The 27,217-nt window shown below is 40.3% G+C and overlaps 1 protein-coding gene across 1 annotated transcript; it reads right to left on the bottom strand.

The window, feature by feature from the left end:
* Window positions 1-27: 27 nt before the first annotated feature.
* On the bottom strand, window positions 28-26,914 carry anxa5a (annexin A5a). The gene is made up of 13 exons (XM_078953484.1): window positions 26,806-26,914; window positions 26,673-26,713; window positions 24,052-24,136; window positions 23,415-23,509; window positions 15,431-15,544; window positions 10,571-10,661; window positions 9,881-9,960; window positions 9,556-9,606; window positions 5,695-5,788; window positions 4,095-4,190; window positions 3,934-3,992; window positions 3,467-3,589; window positions 28-424 (listed from the first exon to the last, which is right to left on the bottom strand). The coding sequence occupies exons 2-13, from the start codon at window positions 26,673-26,675 to the stop codon at window positions 365-367; spliced, it is 951 nt and encodes a 316-aa protein (XP_078809610.1). The 5' UTR covers window positions 26,676-26,713; window positions 26,806-26,914; the 3' UTR covers window positions 28-364.
* Window positions 26,915-27,217: the final 303 nt, after the last annotated feature.

Here is a 27,217-nt window from a genome sequence, read left to right as displayed (position 1 = left end):
AAAAGCTTGAAAAAATCATTAGGATGTATTTAACACAGCACACAGTTTTATTAGCTCACTCAAACACCACTGCAAAAACATGCTACATTGTTAAACATTAACTAGTTTATAACTTCATTATTATCAGTGGTTGTTATTTAATGTTTTCAAACTAGTGCATTTAAGGTGAATGAACTGCTGCAAGGGATATTCCAGACTCAAACCGATTAAAGTCAGATTCAGATTTGTTAATGTGCAACATCTCAATAAGCACCAAGCTGGAGTTGGAGAGAGAACCCACATTCTGGTCTCATGTTTACAGCCTCGTCTCATGGTTCCCCAGTGGCTCATTGCTCAATGCTGCTCGACACCTGATAGACCAGGATTAATCATTGCCGCCACAGAGGTACAGCAGTGTCTTCTGGTAGTAGCCGTTTGTGTCTTCCTGCACAAATCAAGCACACAGAGAGAAGAAGCTTTGAAATAACTCAACTGTATGAAAGATTCACTTCAGAAATGACTATTCCTTTTCCCTGTGCATGAGTTCATTTCACTAAGCGAGTGACGATGTGTGGCTAATGCAGCAGCGCCTGGATCTCTGGCACCTCCCCTCCACGTGCTGAATCCCTGAGCAACGCACCTTAAGTATTTTTCTTTTGACTTGTCAAATTCAATTCAATCAAAGTTACGAAACACTAAACAGTATTTCCCTCACACAACATGCACTGCAGCTTAGTATTCAGGGCCTTTCTCATTTCACCTGAGAAATTACAGATCAAATGCCTTGAAGATGGTGGACACTCTATCACCTCAGTCCAGGTGGTCTTCGTGGTTGGTTTGCACATCCTAACTGTTTTAAAGGCTTTAACCGGTGAGACACGAGTAAACATACCTTATCACCATTTGCATTAGCTTACATCCCTCGCATGATTCCTGCTGTTACTGTGTGAACGTGTTCCAAAAACTAGTAGGCCACGTCCTTTTCACTACAAAGAAATGAGCTGCACGTTAACACCTGATCTACCAAAGATGTGACAGAATTCACTGGTGGACAGAACACAATGCAAACATCTTCAACACAAGACGCAGAGCAGCTTTCCTTCTGTTCCGCTGAAAGCTTTAGGCTGTTCACTGGAGTTTTGATTTCAGGATTCCATAAGAAATGAAATCGGAAGAAAAGTGTACTCGAGGCAATTTCTAAAAACAAACCTTACATACAGAATGAGACTAACTTTTTCCAAAGATGTTCCAAATTCAAAGTGAGTCAACTGCTTTTTATCTGACCAAAGCTTTTACATCCTCTTCTTTCCTTCTCAATTTTCTAGTTTTCCACAGCCAGATCTCACACTTGCTTCTTATTACTTATCAGCAAATGTGTATTCTATGGCGGCAATCCATCCCTCACTCTTCAACAAACAAAAAGGGCCTCCAAGCCAACCGTTGGTGTGTGGTGCTGAGGAAAGCTCACTGCAGTGAGGTGGAAGCGGGAACAGAACCAGAAACCTCTTCTTGTCTTTCTGTCCATTCACTATTCTGTGGGATCCATCTGTGTCTTTGTGCTCAAAAAAGGTTGTCTTTGAACAGTGAACCAGTTTAAAGATTGATGTTTTTTAATCATTTAGAGGAGAACAGATATAAATATAAACGCAGCATCACATTAAAACCAACATACTGCTGATGTGAAGGTGTATGTGGCCAAGATTAGAAACTCCTTTATTACCACTGAAGGACTGGAGTCATTGTAGAATAATGTGGCAGGATGAGCTAATGGGGGCACGGGTGTAGTCGCTCTCATTCTGGTGCTGCTGATGAGGCCATCTATAAAATAGCTGCCTCTCCCTCAGTTCCTGGCTGAGACTGCCTCCAGTTCTGGGTTTCTGCTCCTCTGTCAGTGCAGGTCTTGTGGTGTCCTTTTGTTTTTACTGCAGTGATTGTCATAATTCCTCGTCACACAGCGAATCTGTGTGTGACAGGAAAAGGCGAAGTGGAGCTGAGGCCCCTCCCTTTAGGTGAAATCCAGCGCTGATCGGTATGGGTGATGTCTGCCTCTTCGCCCTGCATGTCCTCTGGTTGCTGAGGTAACGCCCTGCTGCCCGTCTTCTGGTTTGCCTCTGCAGTGTGTTTGGTGGAACCTGCTGCTTGGACGGGTTTTAATTTGGAGTGTTCAACAGGGTCTCTTTCATCCGCTCCGCTGGTCGGACGGGTCAGCTGCTGACAGTGGCACCTCCTCTCCCATCCCCCTTGTGGCCGACCACATGACTGCTCAGGCGCTCCTGGGACTTGGAGGCCTGTTTTGGGACTCATGACAATCCACCCCTCCCTGCCTACCTGCAACAGTGACTGACTGGTACACAAGTGGGAGTTCACTTGTTTGTGGGTTTTTTTGCTTTGGTTTTCACAATATATACCTGCATGTGAGTGGGGTGTTTCTGTTCTGTTTTGGGTTTTGTTGAGTACCAGCTCTGTTTCCAGGTGGGCTTGAGGCCCCTATTGTTTTTATTCTGTCTTTTAAACTAAATAGGTTAATCTATTACATTTGGAACCATGTCATCTGAGTCCCCAGTTTTATTAGTGTGCCTGAACCACTCATGTTGCCACACTAACAATACAATACTTTGTTTTTTCAATGACTCCCTGGTATGAGTATTAGTATTAGTATTGCATTATCCCCTGTTCTATCATATATGACCCCCACCCTTCCATTGACGTGTTCTCCCTACCATGACAAAGGTGGATAAAGGTGGAAAGATTTCATGTAATCCATGGACACCAGTGAAGATCACAAATCATTGAAGAAAAAAGGTTCAGAGCACTGTCTAGTGGGTCTAGATGACCCAACTCCCAATGTTAAAGTGCCTAGGATAGCACAAGGGCGAAACATAACTCGGAAAATCTCATGAGGAAAACTGCATTGAACTGCTGTGAGTGAAAAGATTACAGCATTAAATATAAACCAGCTTAGAAAGGAGGCTATTAAAAAAACTGCCTGTAAAAAGGTGAAAGCCAGAGTTACCTGGTGGTCAGGAGAAATAAGAACTTCTTCTTTTTTATATTTCTTTAGAAGCTGATTTGCATCAGCTATTAAAAAAAAAAAAAAAAAAAATTGTTTTGTTTTATTCTTGTCTTTCAGGAGGTCTACAGGAAGATTGCTTTGTGTCTTTTCTGAGGGAACATCTGCCCTGGGAAAAGGGATTCATTCGCAGAGAAATCTGAGAAAAGCTGGAGAGCTGTTTCATTATGCCCAAGGCGACAATTAAAGTCAAACTCTGATCCCCCCTCCATCAACGCGCAACATGAACAGCACATGCAAAGTGCCCCCAGCTGGCAGCTTAATGTCACATATAAAGAAAGACCAAGAGTGTTAGAATCAATCACACTGATGGTACTTTTCTAACAAAACATGTATTCTATTTCTAATGCCTATTAAATACTGAAAAAGGTATGATAACCAAGCTTGGGCTTAGATTTAGACTTTAGTTAGTTTTACCTGGATGGTGGAGTAAAGAGATGTTCCATACATCCTTTTGAAGCTTGCTTTGATATCCAGTAGGTCCTCCTCACTCCTCGAAACCATTACTCTGGTCAGAGTTTCGTCGTCTGTTCCAGCTCTCTAATCAGAAAAGAAACAAAACAATAAATAAACTAAAGGCAGCAAGTAAGCGGCTTCCAAGTGAGCTACATTATTGTCTTTCAGCCCAAATTATAAGCAAGTTGTGTTTTCACCCTAAGATCTTTAAATGAAAAATCTGTGTCTTCCAGACCTAATCAGGCTCCAAATCATCGTTCTCTGAATTTACCATGGACACTAAAATGTATGCTTTGTCACAAGAAATTATCATTTTTAATGGAGTTCATTATCTGTAAATATCTTTCACTTGAATGTACAAAAATAGCTGCCAGTTCTAGCAGAACTTCAGTCTTCTTGTCACTGTGGGGCTGGACTATCATACATACCCTCATGGACTTGTAAAGGGTTTCAGCAAAAAAGTCAGGAACACTCCTGGCACATTTCACTGTAAAAATAAAGTCTGTTATCTTTTTGAAAAGCCCAATCTGTACTGCAGTGAACTGAAACTATAGGCTGTTTCATGTGTGGTGTGACAAAAAATTCTTACCAACAGCTAGCAGTAAATTCTCCAAATTCCCAGTAGTTTCACTTTTAATACTGTCCTCTATGTCGCAGCCAGAGAGCTTCTTGTAGGCAGCAAACACTAAAGGAAACAAAACAAACTTAATGACTCCTCAAAAACCTTGTGGGAATAGAAGCAACTCAAATATGTCCATGCTTACATTTGTGAAAGGACATTTCTGATCTGCACACTTTACCTCCAAATCTGTCTTTGCATACTTAAGAGTTAGCAAAAGGTTTTTACTGTAAAACTGTACATAGAAAAAGGGAAGTGAAAAAGTTGGGATACGCTCCTGGAAACTCAAGAGCCCAGAAGGATTGAATGGCTTTGGAAAATGGATGGATGGACGGACGGATTACTGTTGCTTGTTTGTCAAATGCCAGTTGTGCATAATTTGTGTCACTAAAGGATCTTTCCTACTTGCATAAATTTGCAAATGTATCGAGATATCTAGATAAATAGTGTATTGGAAGTCTTACAAACTAAAGACACAATGTGGTGGATTACTAGCACAAACCTGATGTGATCCTGGCAGTAGAAAACTGAACAGAAAGTTGAACTACCTAACATGAACTAAACAGAAGAAAACCGAATGAACAGGACTGATTCTTCCACTCCACTTGAGATGTTCTGTATTTATTTTGAATGTGTGCGGTTAAAAACTTTCATAGCTGAACATCTTCTGAAGAACCGTGAGACATTTCTATGAAAAAGTGAAAGATTCCCCCCAAAAGACATTTTAAGTTCTCTCCCAGCAAAGGAGTGCTAGCAGAGAGGCACAGGCATGAGGAGTCATGTGGTTGCATCCCTGATTTCTGTTCTTTTGCTGTGTTTCTGTAGAATCTTTTAAAGATCAACTTTTGCATTTAAAATGAGACGCAGCTTGATTATTTATATGATCACAAAGACCCAATTAGCTTTTAAGAAGTGAAAACAATGTTTGAGATTTGCATCTCCAAGCAGCGGAGGCGGCTTTAGGACGGGCGGAGGCGGCTTTTGAATGAACAGTCCTGAGAAACCGTGCAAACAATCATGTCATATTGTGTTCCCAGTCGGGTCCAGACAAAATAAAGACTGATGTTATTGCAGTTTAAGTTCATCCAAGGTTAACTCTTGTTAGCACATGTTAGCCTAATCCTAACCCTTTGTGGGCATGGTTTATGAGATTTTTTTTAACCACTGGCACCTGGGGGGCTCCGTATTTAACAGTGGTAAACAGGTTTTAGGAAAATATAACACAAAGGAAGGGCCAGGTCTCTCACTTCCAGACACTTTGCAAAGGTTCAAGTTTGATCTAATGGACACATTTCTTTTGCAGATCTTCCAGATTTCGTTGTGTTCAACCTGACCTGCTGAGCTGTTCTGGCTCTGTGAGCTCTTTGCAAAGAAGAATTCCATATCAGAGAAATGATACTTAGACTGTGTTCATTTTCTCATCTCATCTCATCAATTTCAGTGTTGTTAATGTGGTTTGTGCTTTTTTGTCGTTACATGCCATACATACCTGTTTTTTGCATTTTTCAATCCTATTTATTTTGTCATAATTAGCCAACACATTCATATGCAGCAGCATTCACAGCCTCACCTCTTTGGAGATGCTCTGCACTCCTGTTACCAAGAATTGTGATGAATTTTTCTTCATCTGTGCCAAACTTTCCCTTGCCAGCAGCATACAGCTCCTGCGATGGCAGAGCACACACTCATTTTTACGCTTACACAGCAATGTCCACTGACTCATGGGATCTGATAGGAATAGTGGTATTAAAGAGCTCTGCACTGCAGCATTTCAGCTGAGCATCTTTTAATCCTGTCACTCATACGAGAGGAATTCTTAATATTATGTCTCTTTCTCTACAGCTAGCTAAAGATTTTTTTTTAATCTCTCTCCTGCATTACTTTAATTTAATTACAAAATTAACTGAGAAAAAAAAATGCTCAGAAGGTAATTTCTCTCTGCTCATTTTATCATTAAGGACACAGCAGCAGTTCCTCCATGAGTCAGGGAGGGCTGGTCCCATGATGGTGTTATGTACTACAGAGATGTGCAGGAGAATCCAATGCTTGATCCCAATGCACAAGTCAATATGTTGCCAGTAGGTTGCAATGCAGTCAATCCCAATGGGAACATTCAGAATATTGGACTAAAATTGTCAATAGGATTTTTACTCAGTGGTTGTCACTTTTCCCTGCTTTATATTTGAAACAGTGAGAAGAGTTTTTATGGTTCATTATTTCACAGCTCACTCACACACACACACAGGCTGAATGACTTGTGATGTATAAAACACCAAACAGACCAGCAGTACTGCCTGTTCTCCAAATCTTTACTAGGACCATGTTTTCACATATACCGGTATTTAAAAAAATAATCCTGAAGGTAAAAAAAAACACCCCAGACATGTAATTCTTGGTGCTCAATCATGTCAGTACCAATAGATAACACATTTCCAGCTTCCAAATTCTAGAACTATCTAAGTTTCTTAATTGATGATGAATAATACATATTACGACGAGCTGATGTCAGATTTTTTAAATGCAATATCTTTTTTGGGGGGAATTTGTGCACAGTGCACTTGTTGACATAAGGAAGATGTACCTATTCAAGGCAATAAATGGATAAAGAGCACTACTGATCACATTACTATCATTTCCTTTCTATCCACTTCAAAGTTCTTGCATTTGTAAATTAACAGTTTCACCACATCCCAAAAGTTCTCTATTGGGTTGAGATCTGGTGACTGTGGAGACCATTTGGAGTCTAGTGAACTCATTGTCTTGTTTTAGAAATCAGTCTGAGATTATTCCAGCTTTAGGACATGACGCCTTATCCTGCATGAAGTAGCCATCAGAATATGGTAGGCTGTGGACGTGTTGTGCGTTCAGAGATGCTCTTCTGCAGACCTCGATCGGAACCAGTGGTTCTTGTTTTCTTTCTATCGGCTAGAACCAGTCTGGTCAGTCTCCACTGATCTCTGGCATCAACCAGACATTTCTGCCTACAGAACTGCCACTTGTTGGATGTTTTCTCTTTTTTGGACCATTGCCTGTAAACCCCAGAAGATCAGCAGTTTCTGAAATACTCAGATCAGCCTGTCTGGCTCCAACAACCATGCCGCGTTCAAGGTCACTTCAGTCATCTTTCTTCCTCATTCTGATATTCGGTTTGGCTGCAGCAGATCGTCTTGACCATGACTACACGCCTACATGCATCGAGTTGCTGCCATGTGATTGGCTGATAGAAATTTGTGTTTACGAGTAGTTGGACAGATGTGCCAGATAAAGTGGCCAGTGAGTCTTTATAACCCCCCAACACCGCTACCCACCCACCACACACTCAAGCACACACACAAAAAGGTAGAACATCGTCTGATCAAACCACTGCTCATTGAGGGCAGAGAATATGTCTTTATTAAATGAATGGGGGTAAGCTGAGCCAATGTAAGTCTTAAGTCAACTCAATGGCTGCAGACAGTAGCGGTTCTAGGCACGGGCCGTCCGGGCGGTGGCCTGGGGCGGAAAACTGAAGGGGGGCGGCACCGGCGGCTCAGCCCTTGTAAAATATTATATGCACCACTATTGGTTTACTTATGTCACAGTTTGTGAGTTTGTAACAGCCTGAACCTGGCCGCGCCGCCGCCCTCGCCCCGCAGCTGCGCTCTCCTGTCTTTGAGAAGTAGACACAAATGTGTGTGAAGAAGAAGGGAGGGGGCGCGGGGGGAGCACGGAGCACCACCGCGTTTGCGCATGCGCAAAACCTGGCGGGCTCATCTTTCAGGGGAGGCGACGGTCGCGGGCTTGATGAAAAAAATAAAAGTAAAAACTGCGACTGCGCCGTCATGTAGCGAATCAGCGCCCCTGGCTATAGCTGCACGCGCTCCTGCTGGAAATGTGTGAAGAAAGGGGGGGGGGGGGGGCTGCGGGGAATCAGTTCAATTGTGGGACGCTTCCAAATTAAGTGGCTAGGTGGGGACAAGGGCGGGGGTTTGAATCTACTTCATAAAACCTTTTTATAAGTCAGTCATAAGGTGACATTCTATAACCTACACTTTAATAAAGGTATAGAAAATATATTCTGCTTTTTTTGGGTTAATTTTGTGTTAAATGCCCAAATGAAAAAATGGCAACACAAAACAATACTGTCACTAAGGTGACAGTTGGTTCAGTCGATGGACTTGATGCCTTCTTCGTGACGTGAGGACATTTATGCCAAACAAACGCCAAAAACATCTAAAATATGGAGAAAAAAAGGTCAAAGCCATCTGGTGCCCAATTTAGAAAGAAAAGAAAAGAAGAGGAGAAAAGAGATAAAGAAAACGGGAAGTCCTCACAGCTTGATGCATGTCTTTTCTAAATTCTAATGCTACCTGCCCTTCAACCTACAACAACGTTGCCGATGAAAACTTTATTTTGGTCGATGACCAACACTGAAGTAGGCTCAAATGTTGCAAATAGCGTCATTTTTTATTGATTTTTTAGATTTTATTCTTAAAAATTTGCTCTGCCTTAACTTGTAACATTAGTTATGATTCATGTGTCTGTCTGCTCTGCTGTAACACAAAGGTTTTGTTGTGTTTTGCTGTTGTATACTAGTTCATAATGTTAAAAAAGCTGTGATGGTTACACAGCATGCTGCTGCTGCCATAAGATGCTAATGGGGCAAATAATTTGAGATTGGTCTTAAATTTAATAATCGTTTGTGGCAGCCTAAACGTTTTCCCAATGTTTTTTTGACATTTAACTGGGGATTTAGGGGTTAATTTTGAGCCTGCATATGAAGTTTATTTTTTATTTGTTTTACAAATGTGGGATTATATTTTTAGCCAATAGAATTTCTATAAATCTGTAGGTAGTTTTAAAAATGAATATTTACCATTTACTGCAACTCTATGGGGACAAAACATAATTCAACAGGTCATAACTGAAAATGTGCCAATCAAAGGATTGAAGACGGAAAACATGAGCTAATTTTTCTTCTCTGAAGTAGAGATCGATATAGAACATGACAATTTAAATTTCCAATTCATAAATGTTTTTAAAATATTTATTTTATATTATTTATTTAATATTGATTTAATATTTTCTTAGCTAACTGTATTTTTGCCATGCTTATGGTCTTTTATTTTTTGTGTTCTGATAACTATTATAATGCTGTTCAGAATTCTGACATCTTTTGTATCCACTTCTTAATTTCAATGACAATATAACATGTCAGTTGACAAAGACAAACAAAGTTCTGTTGTGACTAGGGGGGGGGGGGGGGGGGGGGGCGCGCCTGGGGAGGGTCTCGCCCGGGGAGTAATTCAGGGTAGAACCGCCACTGGCTGCAGAGTAAGTTTTCCTTAGATTTTATCTTGTCCAAAGTCAGTTAATTCTTGACTTGGGTCATTGTTTGCTTATAGCAAATATCAAGATGATATTAGAATAAGGAGATTTTTAGATTTCTTACCTTGGCATCATTCTCAACATTATCTTCATCTATTCCTTCCTCTCTGCTCCCCTTTGCAGACAAAGGTAAAGTAGAAGGACCAGAGGAGGCAGAACAGAAAGACAGTGTTACAAACAGAACAATGAGCTCAGACACTGTTGGAACTCTGCAGAAAAGAACTGTGGTTCTTCTTCTTCTGGTTCTGGTTCCTGAATTACAGAACAGATCCTTAAAGAAGTAGCTATGGTTTACAGCAATGGTATTCTGATGCTGTCAAATTGAAAATCTAACCTCTGATGACTTTCTGTTGGCATCACTACAGACAGGAAAAAACATTCTTCTCTACCTGCAGCAGGATCACCAACAGTTTTCTGTAGTGCCCGTCTGTGTCACCGTAGATGTCCTTCTCCAGTTTGCCACCAAACTCTGAGGGAAAAACGAGGACAGGTCAGGAAGTTCCCATTACCTGGAATTCCAAACAGTTGTAATGACAATGAGGGTTATCCTTTCATGAGGTAGGCAATCAAAAAGGCAACTCAAGACTGTGCTATGGACCAAGGAAAATTCTAATAACGTTGCACCCATGTGCACAGTCAGGTGCAGACACACACAGTGCAGATGTGGAAAAATGACAGAAACTAGGTCCGTGGGAGAGATAAGGTGGAAAAAGAAAATGCATTCCAGGAGCTTTACACTCTGTTGAGTGGCTACATGAAAGCTTCAGTATTCTCCTGAAGAAGCTGGAATAAATGGTCAAGGAGATGAAGGTCTGGTCACAATTGTGACTGCTGCCTGTGCAACCCAAACTCAGACAACCAGAAGATGATAGGCACAAGCTTGAAGTTTAAATCCAACATGTGGACGTGTGTTATTCTGCAGAAACGTTTTTTTCTTATGCATGAAACTGATGTTCACATAAGACAGGTCTACAAAGAACATACTCAACCTTAAGGTATGTTCCCTATTTCCATTACCCAAAATCCCAATGATACCGTGGTTCATGTTGGTGTGTCTTCTTCTCATCTCATAACATCACCTTTCTTGTAAACTTTGATGATCTCTTTGATCTGTTCACCAGACCTTGAAGCCACGATCTCAATCAGCACTTGATCATCAGTTCCGGCCCCCTATAGGAAACAAATACAGTGTATGGATGAGCTCAATATAAACTGTATTAATTTTTTTTAGTCCGTAACTTTAGTTGTTGTGGGCTTTATCTCATAAAGAACTGAAAAGTGTGACAGAACACTTCAACTGTGAGTAGAAGATAAACTACATGAGGAAAAATATCAATGCCAGCTACTTAGAAAGGTCAAATGTGACACTATTTTAAGGCCACTGAAACTCTAATCTCTCTATTCTTCGAGATGTTTTTATAAATGTTTTAGCTGTTAAAGAAATAAAACAACAAATGCAGGCCTAAAATGTAATTAGCACAAGACAAAAAGAAGAAAATGGTGAAAAGATATCTCAATGAATCATTTGTCAATTAAAGAAACAGAATTGTATACTTTGTATTTTGCATTTTCAACAATAAAGAGTCTCAGTGTGCTGCTGAAATCTAAAGACGAGATTAAAATTTGAGAAAAAACAATTGGAACAGATAAATGCTGTAAAAAAATGTAAAATAGGGCCAACTGATGGAAACACAGATACATTGACAGTAAATTCAACCTCAATTGATTTGTTCTAGAACTACTTTGGTGTTGACAAAAATATTATACGATTGTATTGAAGGTTAGTTTACATATACAGTATGTGACAGCTACAAATATTTGTTTGCTACTTTGTGCTTTAAGTCATCCGTAGTATTAAGCTGAAGGAAATGCGTGTCAAATGTAAATATGTACATGCTTTGTTTTTCACGGGATTTCTCTTTTTGACAGCTGGCATCAGCATGAAAAAAAAAAGATTTCTGCACAGACCAGAACATTCATTTCTTTACATTTTTACATGTTTGCCTTTGTTAGTCTAGTACCGGTAACTGGTCTCATGCTGTTGGAACTGTTTCCATGCAGCAGCATTTTCTCATTCTTATTAATGTGTGGTAAGTAGGACAAGCCTTCTAATTATGAGGCTGCGAATGACACAGCCAAGTTAATCTGGAGATGGGGCTTTAAAAGCCCTCCTCCTCCTTTCTTTTATGACCTCTTGTTGTTGCCGTACATCGAGGCATCGGGAAGTGGGAACGGGAGCAGACAGGCAGGTAGGCAGACTCGTTTACAGTTTCCTTTCCATGAGCAATCGGCCGTGTTTTGGCGGATCTGCGGCGTGGCGACAGTAGCCTGCAAGTGTGACGTGGACTGTTTCACCTAGATCTGCACCTCCTCTCCGTGACCGGTTTGTTAAGCTGGCCTTCCTGCGCTTAACAATCAATGCTCTAATTTCTTTTCTGCAGAAAACGTGTTTTGTCTGCACGCCTTCCTTGCCCCCCTGCTGGGTTGCCTTTGCTGTTTCTAAATTGTGACTCCTGTACGGGTCCCTACTCCCGCTGTGGTGGGACCGGTTGGGACAGGAAATCCCAGCTACACAGAGGAGACCTCTTTGTGCTGTGGCGTCTCGCTGGACTGTGGATGGTTCCCACCTGCTGATCGGCGGCGGTCGGGCGGCTTACCCGACGCCCTTGACCATTGATCACCTTTTATTTTCCCTGTGTAATTGTGTGAATGTTATTACTTTTGTTTCAGGAGGTGGGAGGCCGAGGTGGTGGACTGCTGTCTGGTGGTGGGTTCCAGTGTGCTGTGTGGTTTTCCATCACGTGTGCAGTGATTCACAACATATGGTGTTGATTGCTTGTGTTTTCGTGTAGTTTTAACCACCTTGGTAAGCTCCCCCTCTGGAATACTTTAACTGATTTTATTAAGGATTGTTTTATAAAGGATTGTCTTAACATTGTTTTTAACTAAAGTCTAATAAATTATATTTTAAAGCAAACCAACACCTCTTGGTTCAAAATAGGACCTACACCTGCCTTTCTGTAGTCTTTTTCTGGGGCAGACCAGCCCCAGGTAGCGTTGTTGAACCTCTTTTATCCATGTTGCCACAAATGATTCAATATCAAGATTTCAGAAAGGATGGCAGCACTTGTGCATTGGAATTACTATGCTTTTATCATAGTTCTGTAAATGCAGTCAGTAAAATCTCAAAGCCTGTGTTCTACTTCCTCGTTAAATTCACAGTTTAAGACCAGCAAGCCAGAACCAAAGGACAACATGCTCTGGAATGACCTGCAATCCCAATTGGCAGATTGGTAGAGTGCAGTCAGCACCAGTTATTAGAATAGAATAGAATAGAATAGAATAGAATAGAATAGAATAGAATAGAATAGAATAGAATAGAATAGAATAGAATAGAATAGAATAGAATAGAATAGAATAGAATGCCTTTATTGTCACTATACACAAGTACAATCTGCATCACACGCGCATACAGTAAAATAAGAGCCAAACACTGTTCAGAGCAGACATGCATTATTGCTGCTCACTAAATGTTTGTCATGATCTCATCTGAGTGAAGTTGACAGATGCCAGTTAAAACAGAAGCAACAAAGTTGATCCTGCCCTCATAGGAAGGACGTATAGTTTAATCTGCTTACATTTATTAATATCTGCCACTGGCATATGAGACGTTAATCAGTGGTTAAGAAAGTGGTAACCTGCTCTGTGCATAGATAAGATCAAAGCCATGGATTTGTAACACACCCAATAGGAGTTCTGTCTTTTCACGCTGATGAGCCCTTTTCTGCTGAAGCTGTTTTAAGGATGGAAATGACTCTTAACCTTATATGAGAATGACTAGATTAGAGGACCTAAAGTTAGTATCATTAAGGAGGCTGATAGGTGATGAAAATGACTGAAGAAAAAAACAAGTTTTGATGCAGCTCTTGAATTAAAAACAAGTCAAAGATGCAGTTTGTAAACAGGTTTTCCTAGGGTTAGGGTTAACCTTGTTGCCTTTGTTCACTGAGGAATGTGTAGGTTAGTACAGAAGTGTGAATGATATTTAATTATTTCAACATGTATTTAATTATTCTTCACTTCTCACTTGCACACTCCAACCCTGCACACCAAGAGTTAAATAATTGAAAGCACCGACCCACACCCTTTTTGTGGCAAGGCCAAAACCCCTTAAAAACATCCAGGTTGGGTCAGAGCTTCCAGCTTCCAGCTGATTTCACTGCTGTGGCGGCGTTGTGAACGGCGTTTCATAGACCAGAAATTTAAATTCCGGCGAGGAATTAGAGCCAAACCCACAAGAATCAAAAAAACTATCCACAACTGTCAGGTTTTTTTGTTGTTGCTGTTGTAACCCTTGGAATTTCAGACAAAGACATGATGGCGAGCTACCCACCTCAGAACCACAGAAGCTATGAACACTGAACCATCAACTTCACGTTGACCAACGAACTCTGTGGGTAACACTTTCAACAACACATCCAACCCCCATGTTCCTTGACATGGAACAGACATGTTTATGATCCATCAATATTTGTTCTGTGTTTTTGTCAATACAATCAATTGGTTTTTCACACACTCTGGGCTCCTCAAAATGGACCTTTTAACCAGCAATCAGAGCGTCCAGCCTTCTTCAAAAACACAACACACTTATTCTCCAGTACTTGGCCGTAGTCAGCTCATGATGTAAACTTTAAAAGGCACTAAAATGCATCAGCTTATCTCATGAATCTAGCGGAACAACATCTGTCAGTGTATGACGTACTGGAAGGGCAAGCATCCTGACAAAAGTTTAGAAACTCTCTTTTCAGTTTTTCTGGTTGGGCAAAATCTAGAACACTTTTGTCTTTGTAATATTATCTTTTCCTGCCATCTTTCTGTGTTTCTCCGAACCCTTTTTTAATATTTCTTTCTCCTCAACTATCATTTCTTTTTCTTTAGTTTGTAACAGCCATCTTTCTTCTTCTCTGCATGACATTTTTCTATTCAGTAACAGACAAAAACCAAAAGAAATTATTTGTCTGAAAATAGTCTGTTCAGTGTCTGGTCTGTTAGCAAACTCTGCACATTCTTTGTTCTTCTTGAGTCCATACTCTCTTAAGTTTTTGCTATTCTATTGTGTTCATTCTGCTAGTTTTCTGGAACATCTCTTAAAGACAGAAACAAGGCTACATATTTTTTGAGGTGGTAACGTTTGTCTTGAATTAAGTTTTTTTTAGAACATTTGAATGGTGCCTGCTGAGAAGCTTGAGCTCATAGACGTGTTACTCTACTTTTGCACTATACCCCAGCAAAGAAAAACATGTCTAGTGTCTGCAGCAAAGGCTGATGCTTTGGTCAACAGATAATTATAGGTTTGAGTTTTATAAACTAAATGGCAAGTTACACAAGATAGGAAGTCTGTAGCATGAACATATCTGCTAAACCAATCAAGTCAATTTGTGCGGAAGTACTAGTCAGAACAGGGGATCAGGAACATTTATCCAACTTACAAAACCAGATTAGCTCATGCTATACTGTACACTAATGCTGCATTCACTGCAGACCAAAAGAAAAACAACAAAAAACACATTTATCAGATAAATCAACCTTTAAACAATCCAGCACACTGCACATTTTTCCTCCTCAGAACTGGAGCTGTTTCAGACATTTGTGACTGAGTGACTGGGAAGAGAACTGTCACAGTGTGTGAGCAGAATAGCTGCTGGAAATGTAGTTATGCACCAAAGGCCTCATTCATAAACATGTTCATGATAAACAGGGCAAAGGTGCCGGACTATATTTAATCAAGTTTAAGGCAGGAGAAGAATTTTTTTTTCTTATGCAATTCTAGTCAACATTAACATTGATTGATGCTAGATAAAACATTTTTAAATGTTCTGCACCAGAATAAATGATATAGATGTATATGTAGAGAGTTGAAGAAAGTTCTCATTGCTTACCTTGATAGCCTTGTGCAGCTGAGTTGCATCATAAGAGATTGGGGGCATCATCAAGGCCACAATCAGATCCTCAAACAACCCGCTGATCTCAGATTTCAGAGCACTGACTAAGTCCTGCCAATCAAGTAAGCATTAATGTTGACAGAGACAGAATCCTTCATAAACAGATTTGTATATAAATCAGTATGTCTTTAAATATATGAGCCACTTTAATCACTGTACCAGAAGGACATGATGGTAAATGAGTTTCTCATTGGGACTGCTTTTGCATTAGGTTCTACTAAAGTTTATTTGATCAAGAAAAACCACGAGGGACCTTCTCTAAGGAAGACGACAACTACTACGCCTTCTAATATTTTCTTTTAGTTTGGTTTCTTGACATACAGTAAGGCGAACAAGTATTTATACAACCTGTGATTTTGCAAGTTGTCCCACTTAGAAATCATGGAGGGGTCTGACATTTTCATCTTCTGTGAGAGGCATAATCTAAATAAAATATGGAAATCACATTACATGATTTTTTAAATCATTTGTTTGTATGCTATGCTGCAAATAAGTATGTGAACACCTGTCTCTTCTTCTTCTTCTTCTTCTTCTTGTGATTTTATTGGCGGGAGGCACTAACGTGAAGGTGCATTACCGCCACCTACTGTGTTGGAGTGTGGGTCAGAGTGGGGATTACCTAACCAAATGTAACTTTAAAAAAAAAAAAAAAGAAAAAAAAAAAAACTAAATTCTCCTCAATAACCTAGTTCTTTTCAAAAAACCTATAATCGCACCATTGAAATTCTCCTCCCCTCCCAAAAGCTTCTTTAAAGTCATTTGCTCACCCTCTATCATCCGTACCCTACTTTCCAGTTGTCGTCTTTCCTCCCTATACAGTTCACACTGACATAGCACATGCTCCACCGACTCTTCCCCTCTCCCGCACTCACACAAACCAGTTGGATGTTTCCCTATCAAATGCAATGTATTATTTAAACCAGTGTGTCCCATCCTCAACCGTGATATTATGCAGCTATCTCTGGTGTTTACTCTGACATTCATACCTCTCCCTACTCTGTCCTGAATACTAAATAGATGTCTTCCTTTCCTCTCCCTTTCCCATTGCGTCTGCCATTCTTCCATAATACGCCTCCTAACAATTGCCCTAAATTCTGTCCTACCTAATGGAATTTCCATCTCTATTCCCCGTTTCAATGCCCTTTTTGCCAGGAAGTCAGCCATTTCATTTCCCTCCACCCCCCTATGTGCTGGTACCCACATGAATCTGATGTTTATTTTCAAGTTTGCCAACCTGATCAAACTCTCATAAATTTCATATAAAATATCTGATCTGCTCTCAGAATTGTATGACTTCAGAGACATCAAAGCTGACAATGAATCTGAACAAATTATACCATCCCCAATTCTGTTCTGTTCTAGCCAGTGTAAACTATATGATATTGCCAACATTTCAACTGTAAAAACTGAAAGATCCTTTGACGTCTTAACTCCAACAGATTTGTCCAATGTAGGGATACAGAAAGAAAAACCAGTTCGCATTGTTTCTGGGTCTTTAGATCCATCTGTATATATGGGTATAAATGAAGCGTGGGCTGTGTCTAATCTGTCTGCTGTTAACTCATCCCAGTTTCCCTTCCCTTTTCTATCCTCCATTGTTCTATGGAGATACAAATCCACTTGCGCAGTTGGAAAAATCCAGAAAGGAGTGGTCGGGTACAAAAACGTCTTAACTAGGGTTTTGCCATGAATATTTGCTTTTCTCGCTAACCTAGCTAATTTCCAAGCAGCACTTTCATTTGTCCCATTATCACTTTCCCAACAAGGATCAATAGCCCTCCTAACCATGTTCTCTACATCTACACAACCCTGTATTTTCACCCAATAGTTAAGCATCAGCTGTTTAATTCTTAGTTTCAATGGTAGTTCCCCCATTTCAACTTGTAATGACACAGCAGGAGTTGACCTCATAGCCCCAGTGCATATTTTCAAAGCCTGATTTTGGATGACTTCTATTTTATGTAATAATGTTTTGCACGCTGTATTGTAAACAATAATTCCATACTCTGTGACTGACCTAATCATTGTAATATATATTTGTTTTAAAGCCTGTGCACTAGCTCCCCACCCAGTACCTTTCAAGCATCTCATTATATTTATGACTTTCTTACATCTCCCTACTATACTATCAATGTTCTCTCTCCATTTCAATTTTGTATCCAATATAACACCCAGGTACCTAAAACTATGTACTTGCTCAATTGCTTCTCCATATAACCTTAAGTTCAAAACAGTTCCACGTTTCCTAGTAAAAACCATGCATTTTGTTTTAGTTACTGAAAATTTGAATCCCCAGTCATAAGACCAGTTTTCCACCTCCGTAATCGCGTCTTGTATTTTTCTCTCCACATAATGAATATTTCTTCCCCTCTTCCACAAGGCTCCATCATCTGCAAATAGTGCTTTCCCAAATTCACATCCAATTGAATTAAATATATCATTAATCATAATTGAAAACAACACAGGGCTAATCACACTACCTTGTGGGGTTCCATTATCCACTACGTACCTATTAGAAAAGGACTTTCCTATCCTAACTTGAACATATCTATCAAACAAAAACCCCTTAATCCAATTATAGATTCTTCCATTAAGTCCTAACGTACCTAATTTTATCAATAAACCCTCTTTCCAGACCATATCATAAGCCTCTTCAATATCAAAGAATACCGCCACCAAATATTCTTTATTTACTTGGGCTTTCCTAACGTCTGCTTCTAGACAGATTACAGGATCCATTGTCCCTCGACCTTTCCTAAAACCATTCTGATATGGGGACAGCAAATTTTTACTTTCCAGGTAATACTGCAATCTCTCATTTATCATTCTTTCCATCACTTTACCAACATGTGATGTGAGTGCTATAGGCCTGTAATTTTCTGGGCTGCTCGGATCTTTCCCAGGTTTTAATATGGGAATAACCACCGCCTCTTTCCAATTGGTCGGCAATTTACCTTCACTCCAGACCCTATTATACATGTCCAATAATTTCAATTTCATTTTCCTACCTAAATGTTTTAACATAACATAACTTATACCATCCCTACCGGGTGATGTAATTTTAGATTTATGTAGTGCTAAATCCAATTCAAAGCAGGTAAACGGAGTATCCATGGTTGTCAAATAAGTGTTATCATCAAAGTCCTTGTAGTGCCGTTCCCTAATTTCATCTCTCCTCCCTTTCCTATACCCTGACAAATTCTCATTACTTTGACTTCTCACAAAAGTTTTAGCCAACATTTCTGCTTTATCTGTATCCGATATCGCCAGGTCATCACCTATTTTCAATACTGGATATTGTAACTCCCTCCGTATACCCTTCATTTTTCTAATCATTCCCCAAACCGTATTAACTGGAGTTGTTCGACCAATTTTATCACAAAAAGCCCTCCAGTACTCCCTTTTCTCCTTTTTAATAATCCTTCTTGCCTGTGAACAAAGTCTCTTATAATTCAACAGATTTTCATACGTGTGTGTCCGTTTTAAGAGTTTCAAACCCTTATTCCTATTCTTAACTGCTATCTTGCAGTCTTCAGTCCACCATGGAACATTTTTCCTCGTCATAGTTGCTTTACTTCTCGGAATTGTTTTTTGCGCCGCTGAAATTATTAAATTTCGAATTTTCTTTTCCATTTCTTCAGCCGTACTCTCCATACTAATGTTTGAACATTCCTCCTCACACATAAAAGTAAATTCACCCCATTTTGCTTTATGAAAAAGCCATCTTCCTTCCTTTCCATTACTTGGTGGTTCTCTATCACCACCAACCCTAGAGAACACAGGATAATGGTCACTCCCCATTGTGCTGTTGTGTACATTCCACTCACTACCCCCTGCCAAAACGTTTGATACAAAAGTAAGATCTAGTGCTGACATATTCCCTGTTCGAGCATCAATTCTTGTTCCTCTCCCATCATTGAGACACACCAAGTGTAATTCATCCATCAAATCCTCCAATACCTCACCATTAACATCTGTCACCTTCCCCCCCCATAATGTGCTATGTGCATTAAAATCCCCACAAACAATGACATGCCCATTGTCTAGATGAATAATTGATTTAAGAAGACTGAGATCTAACTTTTTGCATGGATTATAGTAATTAACAACGTTTATTCTCCCCAGACCAATATAAATTTCAATGCCAATAAATTCTTCTTGTGTCCCTATCTTAATCACCCTGTAATTGAAATTATTTTTTATAAATGTGGCACAACCACCCCCACCTCCCTCTGCTCTATCACACCGGATTCCTGTATATTGGGAAATTCTAAAATCTAAATTTGGCCTTAACCACGTCTCTTGAATACATATAATATCTGGTTTTTGATCCAGGTCATCTATACACTTTTTCAATTCCTGTCCATTTGCCAATAAGCTCCTTGCATTCCATTGAAGTATAAGAACCATTTACTATCCCACACTTCCCACCTCCTGACTAGACTGGGCACTAAGGTTATTCCGAACCTCTTCCCATGTCAACTCATTGATGTCCAAATGGTTCGCTGCTGCTTTTACAATGATTTGTATTCTTTCTGTTTTTGATTTAGTTTCCATCGTTGCATTTATAACTCCAGCTACAAACGTGACCAGTTTCTTCAAATCTATCAAAACTCTCCCCTCAACATTCCTGTCCTGTATACTATTTGGCACTTCGTGTATGACTCCTGCCTGTCTATCAGAACTTTTACCAACCATTTTAACTGCATCTGCAGATGAGATTCTATGTAGTACTCTGGTTTTTTGAATATGGACTTCTCTCCCATAACCTCACAACCTGCATATGCAGCACTATGGTCCCCCCCACAGTTACAACACTTTGGTTTCATCTTGTTCCCACAGGACTCATAGCCATGATCTTCTCCACACCTAGGACACATCTGCTTGCCTTTACATACAGCAGCAGTGTGTCCAAATCTCTGGCAGTGAAAACATCTAATGGGTTTAGGAACATATTCCCTCACAGTATAAGACATGTATCCCAGGGACACTCTGTCCGGAAGGCTCCTTCCCATAAATTCCAACAATATTCCCTCAGACTCCCTCCTCACACCATCCCGAAAAACACTTAATCTCCTTGCTTCTCTTATTTCTGCCCCTCGTAGGTTAGCTTTAAATTCCGTAATAGACATTTCCACAGGTATGCCCCAAATCACTCCCCTCCGCCCCTGACCTCCCAATCCTACCTTGCTCATACTAACAATTTTATGTTTCCCCACTTCTCTCATTTTACAGGCCCTGTCCCTCTGCTCCTCACTTCTACAAACAATCAACAGGTTCCCATCTCTCAGGACTTTAGCAACTTTAATGTCCCCCACTTGATTCTTCAAGATAGTCGTCAATTTTATCGGGCTCAAAGTACTTAACCCTTGTCCTTCAGAAAATCTCAAAATGACTTTATAGCCATCCCTTCCTTCTTCATCACTGTCAGTTGACATCACTCGTCTTTGTTTTTTAGGATCAGCTCCATCAAAACTATTTCCTCTCTTTCCCCTTCCTGTTTCAATCCCAAAGCTCATCTCCATACTATCCTCACTTTCACATCCCCCGTCATCTCCCCACTCCTTCCCAGTCACAACACAGCTGTGCCTACCCGTCACCGCCTTAGCGTCCATCTTCGATTTAGCCATCAACTCCGGAGTCCCAGCCGGAATGGAAGTCCGGCTCAGCTACTTCCCTGGCCGAACACCTGTCTCAGCAAGAATTCTGACCCTTAAAGACCTATTAGTCTGCCTCCACTCCCTCCAATCCCAAATTAGAAGCACCTGTTAGAGATGGTTAGCTTTATAAAGATACCTGTCAACCCATTCCATCAGTAACTATGATATAATGTAACTACATTACTGTAAAACTACAGTAATGTAGTTTTACAGTAATGTAGTTTTAACCAAAAAATAGCAAACAGTAGGTAAATTTCCATGTGTTAAACCACGACTAAAGTAATCAACGAAAAGTTAATCATCTAGTGATCATCTTGTTTTTACAATTTTGTCTTACATTGCTGACAAACTGATCATTTTTTTCTACTCCAAATAAGTAAACATGTATTTTGTTCTCTTGAGAAAACAATTTCTGTTGAGCTTTCTAAGGACACCAGAAACCAAGTTGTTGACCTGCACCAGGCTGGAAGACTGAATCTGCAACAGGTAAGCAGCTTGGTGTGAAGAAATCAACTGTGGGAGCAATTATTAGAAAATGGAAGACATACAAGACCATTGATTATCTCCCTCCATCTGAGAACCCGCCAAGATCTCACCCCCAAAAACGGTGAGCAAAAATCCCAGAACCACACAGGGGACCTAGTGAATGACCTGCAGAGAGCTGGGACCAAAGTAACAAAGGTACCATCAGGAACACACTACACCACCAGGGACTCAAACCCTGCAGTGGCAGACGTGTCCCCCTGCTAAAGTCAGTACATGTGCAGAACCGTCTACTGTCTGCTAGAGAGCATTTAGATGATCCAGAAGAGGATTGGGAGAATGTCCTATGGTCAGATGAAACCACAACAGAACGTTTTGCTTAAACTCTGCTGGTCGTGTTTGGAGGAGAAAGAATGCTGAGTTGCATCCAAAGAACACCATACCTACTGTAAAGCATGGGGGTGGAACTGTAACGGGGTGATTCTTTTTTCCTACCTTTACAATTTGGTTTTTTAAATCTTTTTTGTTTTATTGATCCTGGTTGTGCAACATAAAACTCCAAGGGCCCTTGAATGGCTCATGGCAAATCTGGTGATGAGTCACAGGTGTGTGTGATCAAGGTGGGTTGGAGTTTTGATCCTTTAAAAAGGATGAACAGCTGGACTTGGGGCGGGAAAAAAGAGGCGCACCACAAGAACTGCACAAGCAGTGTTGGAATACCAGCGATGGGAGCCACACGCGTGGTGTTTTGGAGCACCAGGATGGAGGCTGCACGTGTGGTGTTTTGCAGCAGCAGCAGCAGCAGCAGCAGCAGCAGCAGCAGCAGCAGCAGCAGCAGCGGTGGTGCTTGAAGCATGCCAGCCCCAGGAATTGGACATTGTAGAGTCTGGGCTCGGCCACATGACCAGGGACAGCAAAGTGGAACCAGTGGACCATGGAACTGGAAAGTGGAGAGGGGACGCGACGAACAACAGCAGAGGGGTGTGGTTGCGACCCACCCCTCTTTCAGATAAATGGGGTTTTGACTGCATGCTCCTCTAATCATCCTGGAGCATTTGGACTGCTGGAGGCCGGACACTATAGGACTGGACACAATAAACATTTTGAAAACTTGCATCTGGTTGTTCAGCTCCTTACACAGAATCTGATCCACTAGAATCTACCTGTGTCACAGAACCATCATGGTTTGGGACTGTTTTTCAATGAAGGGACCAGGACGACTGATCCATGTAAAGGAAAGAATGGATGGGGCCGTGTATGGTCAGATTTTGACTGAAAACCTCCTTCCATCAGCAAGGACACTGAAGATGAAACATGTGATTGTTTTTCTTATTTTTTCTCTCATAATTTAGGTAAACTTATGATGAAAATTATTGGCTTCTCTAATCTTTTTAAGTGGAAGAACTTACAGAGTTGGTGGCTGACTAAATACTTTTTTGCCCGACTGTTTAACCCTTGTGGAAAGATTTCATGTAATCCATGGACACCAGTGAAGATCACAAATCATTGAAGAAAAAAGGTTCAGAGCACTGTCTAGTGGGTCTAGATGACCCAACTCCCAATGGTAAAGTGCCTAGGATAGCACAAGGGTTAAAACGTTGCTTCCTAATCAAGGGCTTTTGACTTCAGCTCCATATCCTCCAACCTTCAAGTGCTCCAATGGGACATTTTTTCTTATCCATTACAGCAATTATTTGTGTATTTATTCCCAGTTTAATGGAATTCAGTTAACTCATTTGATGGATGATGAGGTTTTGTGATAACATATGTTGACTTACCTTTCCATATGCCTTTTTGTATGCAGTTTTTATTTGCTGGCGCTGATCATTGCTGCGAGATGTCAGAAGCATGAGAACGGTATCTTCATGTGTTCCTGCAAGATGAAAATATATGTACAATAAACATTAAAAGTTAACAGGCAACATTGACGAAGCAGGTGGAAGAGAAAAAAATATGTCAACACTGAATCCTACTGAATCCTAATTTGCTAATTAAAAAACCCCCACACTTTTTGTATCTGAAATTGTTTTACTCCTCCACCTCACATTAGAAGGATTGCCATTTTTGGAACTTTTTGGGCCAATTGCCGCTCAGCCAAGTTCATCGCCACAAAATCCATGTGAGCACTAAGATTGTGGAACCAGAACAAGTCCTGATACACAATCACAAGTGGGTCCAGATGACCCAACTCCCAATGTAAAAGTGCCTAGGATAGCACAAGGGTAATGAAAACCTTAATTTCATGCTAAATGTATTCAACATATAAAGATCAAAGATTAGGAATTATGTCAGTAAATTCTCAGAACTGATAATAATATGAAGAATACCATGCATGAAGGTTTTGGGTTCTTAAAAAATAATGATTGAAAAAGGCTGGCACAGCATGTGGTAGAGCACTGGATTAGAAAGACTCACCTATTCCTTTCATAGCCTTATGAAGGACTTCAGCATCGTGTTTGGCATTGAAGCTGACAAAAGGTCTGACACTGCCTCTGTACTCCTAAAGGAAGGAAGGAAGGTAAAGCCACACAAACAAATAATACAAAAACAAAACTTTGTATTTTATTGTACATTCTTTTCACCACCTTGTTTTGTAAATGGTGTGTTCATAATGCACAAACACATTTACACATATAAGCAACGTCTCTAAATATCAAACAAACAAGTTTTCAAGACAGATGATTTCTTTTTTCTTGATGAATGACAGTTGTCCAACCAGCCACATGTAATTTGACTTTCCAATTCAAAAGCAACAAACCAGCAGCAAGACCTGCTAAAGATCATTTCAGCAAACAGTTTAAGCCTGAAATGTGTTTGATGCCATTTGTCTGGCTGCCAGCAGTTCACCCACAGCAGTAATGTTCCATTGGGCGGCAAAACAAAATTCAAAATGTTGAAATTGGCTGTAAACGTGTTGATTGCAGCTCTACAGAATATTGCCAGTAGTCATTGAAACGCTCACATGGGTTTGAACATTGTCAGCTTAAACTCTGAGGCAGAGCTTTGAATTTAAGCTAAATGAGGTGGAACCCTTTCCTTATTGAGTTTGTATAAGAAATAAGATTTGCCTAACTTTAGGGCAATACAGCATTTCTCCAGGGAAAATGCTATCTGTTGGAAAAAATAGTAATTAATCTGCCTGAGCTGTGTCTGTGACCTAGGTTCACACAGGTGGAGGTGGCATTATTGTTGCCTCTCAGGCTTTTTCAATACAAAGCATTTCTTCAGTCACCTTAGATGGGTTGCAAGGGGGATACCTCTCAGGCCAGAATGGTAACACGCCATTGCCTTTTTTATTTCTATTGTACATACATAACAAAATAACTTTTTTTTCATGAAAACAGAAACGAGGGTCTGCCACTTTGAGACGTCTGTGACGGGGATATGTGACTAGTTTACATCATCTGTTTTCAGCAAGCATCTGTTGCTCTTACAGCACTGATTCTATTTGTCAACCATGTTTGAGGTAGATTGTCTGCCGTTATTATTTTGTTGGGATCAAATATGAAACGGTTCAGGGTCTTAACCAGTAAAGGATCATTGACTGAGCAAGCTTCATGGCTGCTCATCTTTTTGAGTGACTAGATTCTCTGTGTTTATGGAAGCCGTGATTGTAGACTACAATAGAGAGGGGACTGTGTGTTTGCACGTTGCTGAGGAGAGCTTGCTGGTGTGCATCTAACTACAGTATTTGAGGAGATGAAGTCTTTGCCCAGAAATGGAAAATGTTCCTCCCATGTTTAATTCTAAAGTCTGGACACACTTGTATTATTCTTGAAAATAAGTCTTAATATAGAATCTATTCATGTGTTTGAACTCCAGAATGTTGTTTCTCTTTCGGCTTTTCCCATCAGGGGTTGCCACAGCAAACAAGTCGCATGGTAAACTTGGCAATGTTTTATGCCGGATGCCCTTCCTGACGCAACCCTCTCAAAGCAACCGGGCTTGGGACCGGCACAAAGGTAGAGAAGGAAACAGGGAGCAGCCCAGATTTGAACCTGGGTTTCACGGACGGAAGGCACCGCAAACCAGCACGAGCTAAACCGGCTCCAGAATGATGTGATTTATTAGCTACACTAAAAAAAACTGTTACACTATGAATTTGTCTTAAAAAAAGGAAACAACACCCAGCTGTAGCAGTCAAAGACCCTTTCCCTTCCATGCAGAAACACTCTGCGTACACAGCTAAACTGTATTGGCTCCTTAAAATATTTTATAACAAATGACCAATAGTCAATAGTCTAAATCAAGGTTTAGTTAATTTTAGTAATTGTTTGTTTTGTGTTGTCAGTCTTTATTTTGACATTAGCAACATAAAGAAATGCATGACAGAAAACAGTTGAACAGTGTAGGTGAGGATTTACTCAATGAATCGATGCTGATATTAGGGCCTAACACTGCTGTTTGAAGACACAGTACCTCAAGCAGCATTGTCTCTAATTTGCTCCTGAAATTGTAATCCAATGGAGACACACCAGACACAAATGCCTGCAGTTTCCATTCATAGTGTAATGCAATACTGTGCAAAGTGGAGCACAACTACCAACTGAAACCGTGCCTATCACTTCTCCTACTCTGACTTTCTGATGGGTCTCATCAAGCTGAAGAAGATAAGAAATCTGTTAAATCCGCTGTTGTCGGGTAAAGTGTTTCCTTTTTTGCAAATTCCAGCATAATGGGCATCATGTAACTAAATGTTTACTACCATTGAACTTAATTCTGTCATTTTAGTGAAATAAAGAGCCATCGTAACATCCACACAAAACCGATCTCAACAGCTATTAGAAAAAGACATTGGAAAAACGAATGACTTCAACTAGAAAACAGTGTTGCATGCACGTCCCATTCTGGAACTGTTTGTGAAGCCTAACTATCTGTGAGACTCTGACCTTTCAAGTATTGAGACACACTTCATTATTTATTATTCCAACACAAAGACGAGCAGAAGCCCTTACACTGACCTCAGCTGTTTTGGCTAAACTGTGTTTCTCAGGTTTTTTAGAAATTTAGGACAAAGACATCAAAAAAACACTTACCATCTCTTTCACCAGTTAAGTTCTGACGTAAGTCTTTCCAGCTGCAAGAAAAACGATAATTGGTGAGTTCATTTTCAGTCGTCATATCTTAATCCTTGTGTCAGCATCAATTATGGTGGGTTAATGTTCTTACCCCCAGGTGAGCAATGACCTCTCCTCACAGCTGATCCCGGTTCACCCAGGCTGTTTCTTTTATACCACCTGAAACTCCTCCTCACAAGACAAAGCTGACAAGGTGCAGCTGCGTTTTCCGAGTAGCCTTCCTATCAGCGATTACCCAGGAAATTGGAAATAGTGACCTCATCCACTTGTCTTTGTCTTTTGAAGCAATACTGTTTCACTGACAGGAGATGTTATTACTGTCAACCCTGATTCAATGCAGATGCACTTTGAAAAGAATTTTGTATTTTATTTCAAGTCTTGCAAATCAAAAGCACCTTGTACTTGAACAGAATCTCTTTATTCACAGAGGCAATTCAAAGTGCTGCATAAATAAGTAAGAAGCTTGGGAGCATTGATTGTATACATTGGGGAAACACAGCCGT

Source organism: Oryzias latipes, chromosome 10 (assembly GCF_053564925.1).
Source record: "Oryzias latipes strain Hd-rR chromosome 10, Olatipes_Hd-rR_3.1".
NCBI lineage: Eukaryota > Metazoa > Chordata > Actinopteri > Beloniformes > Adrianichthyidae > Oryzias > Oryzias latipes.
This window is presented reverse-complemented; position numbering and strand designations above follow the sequence as displayed.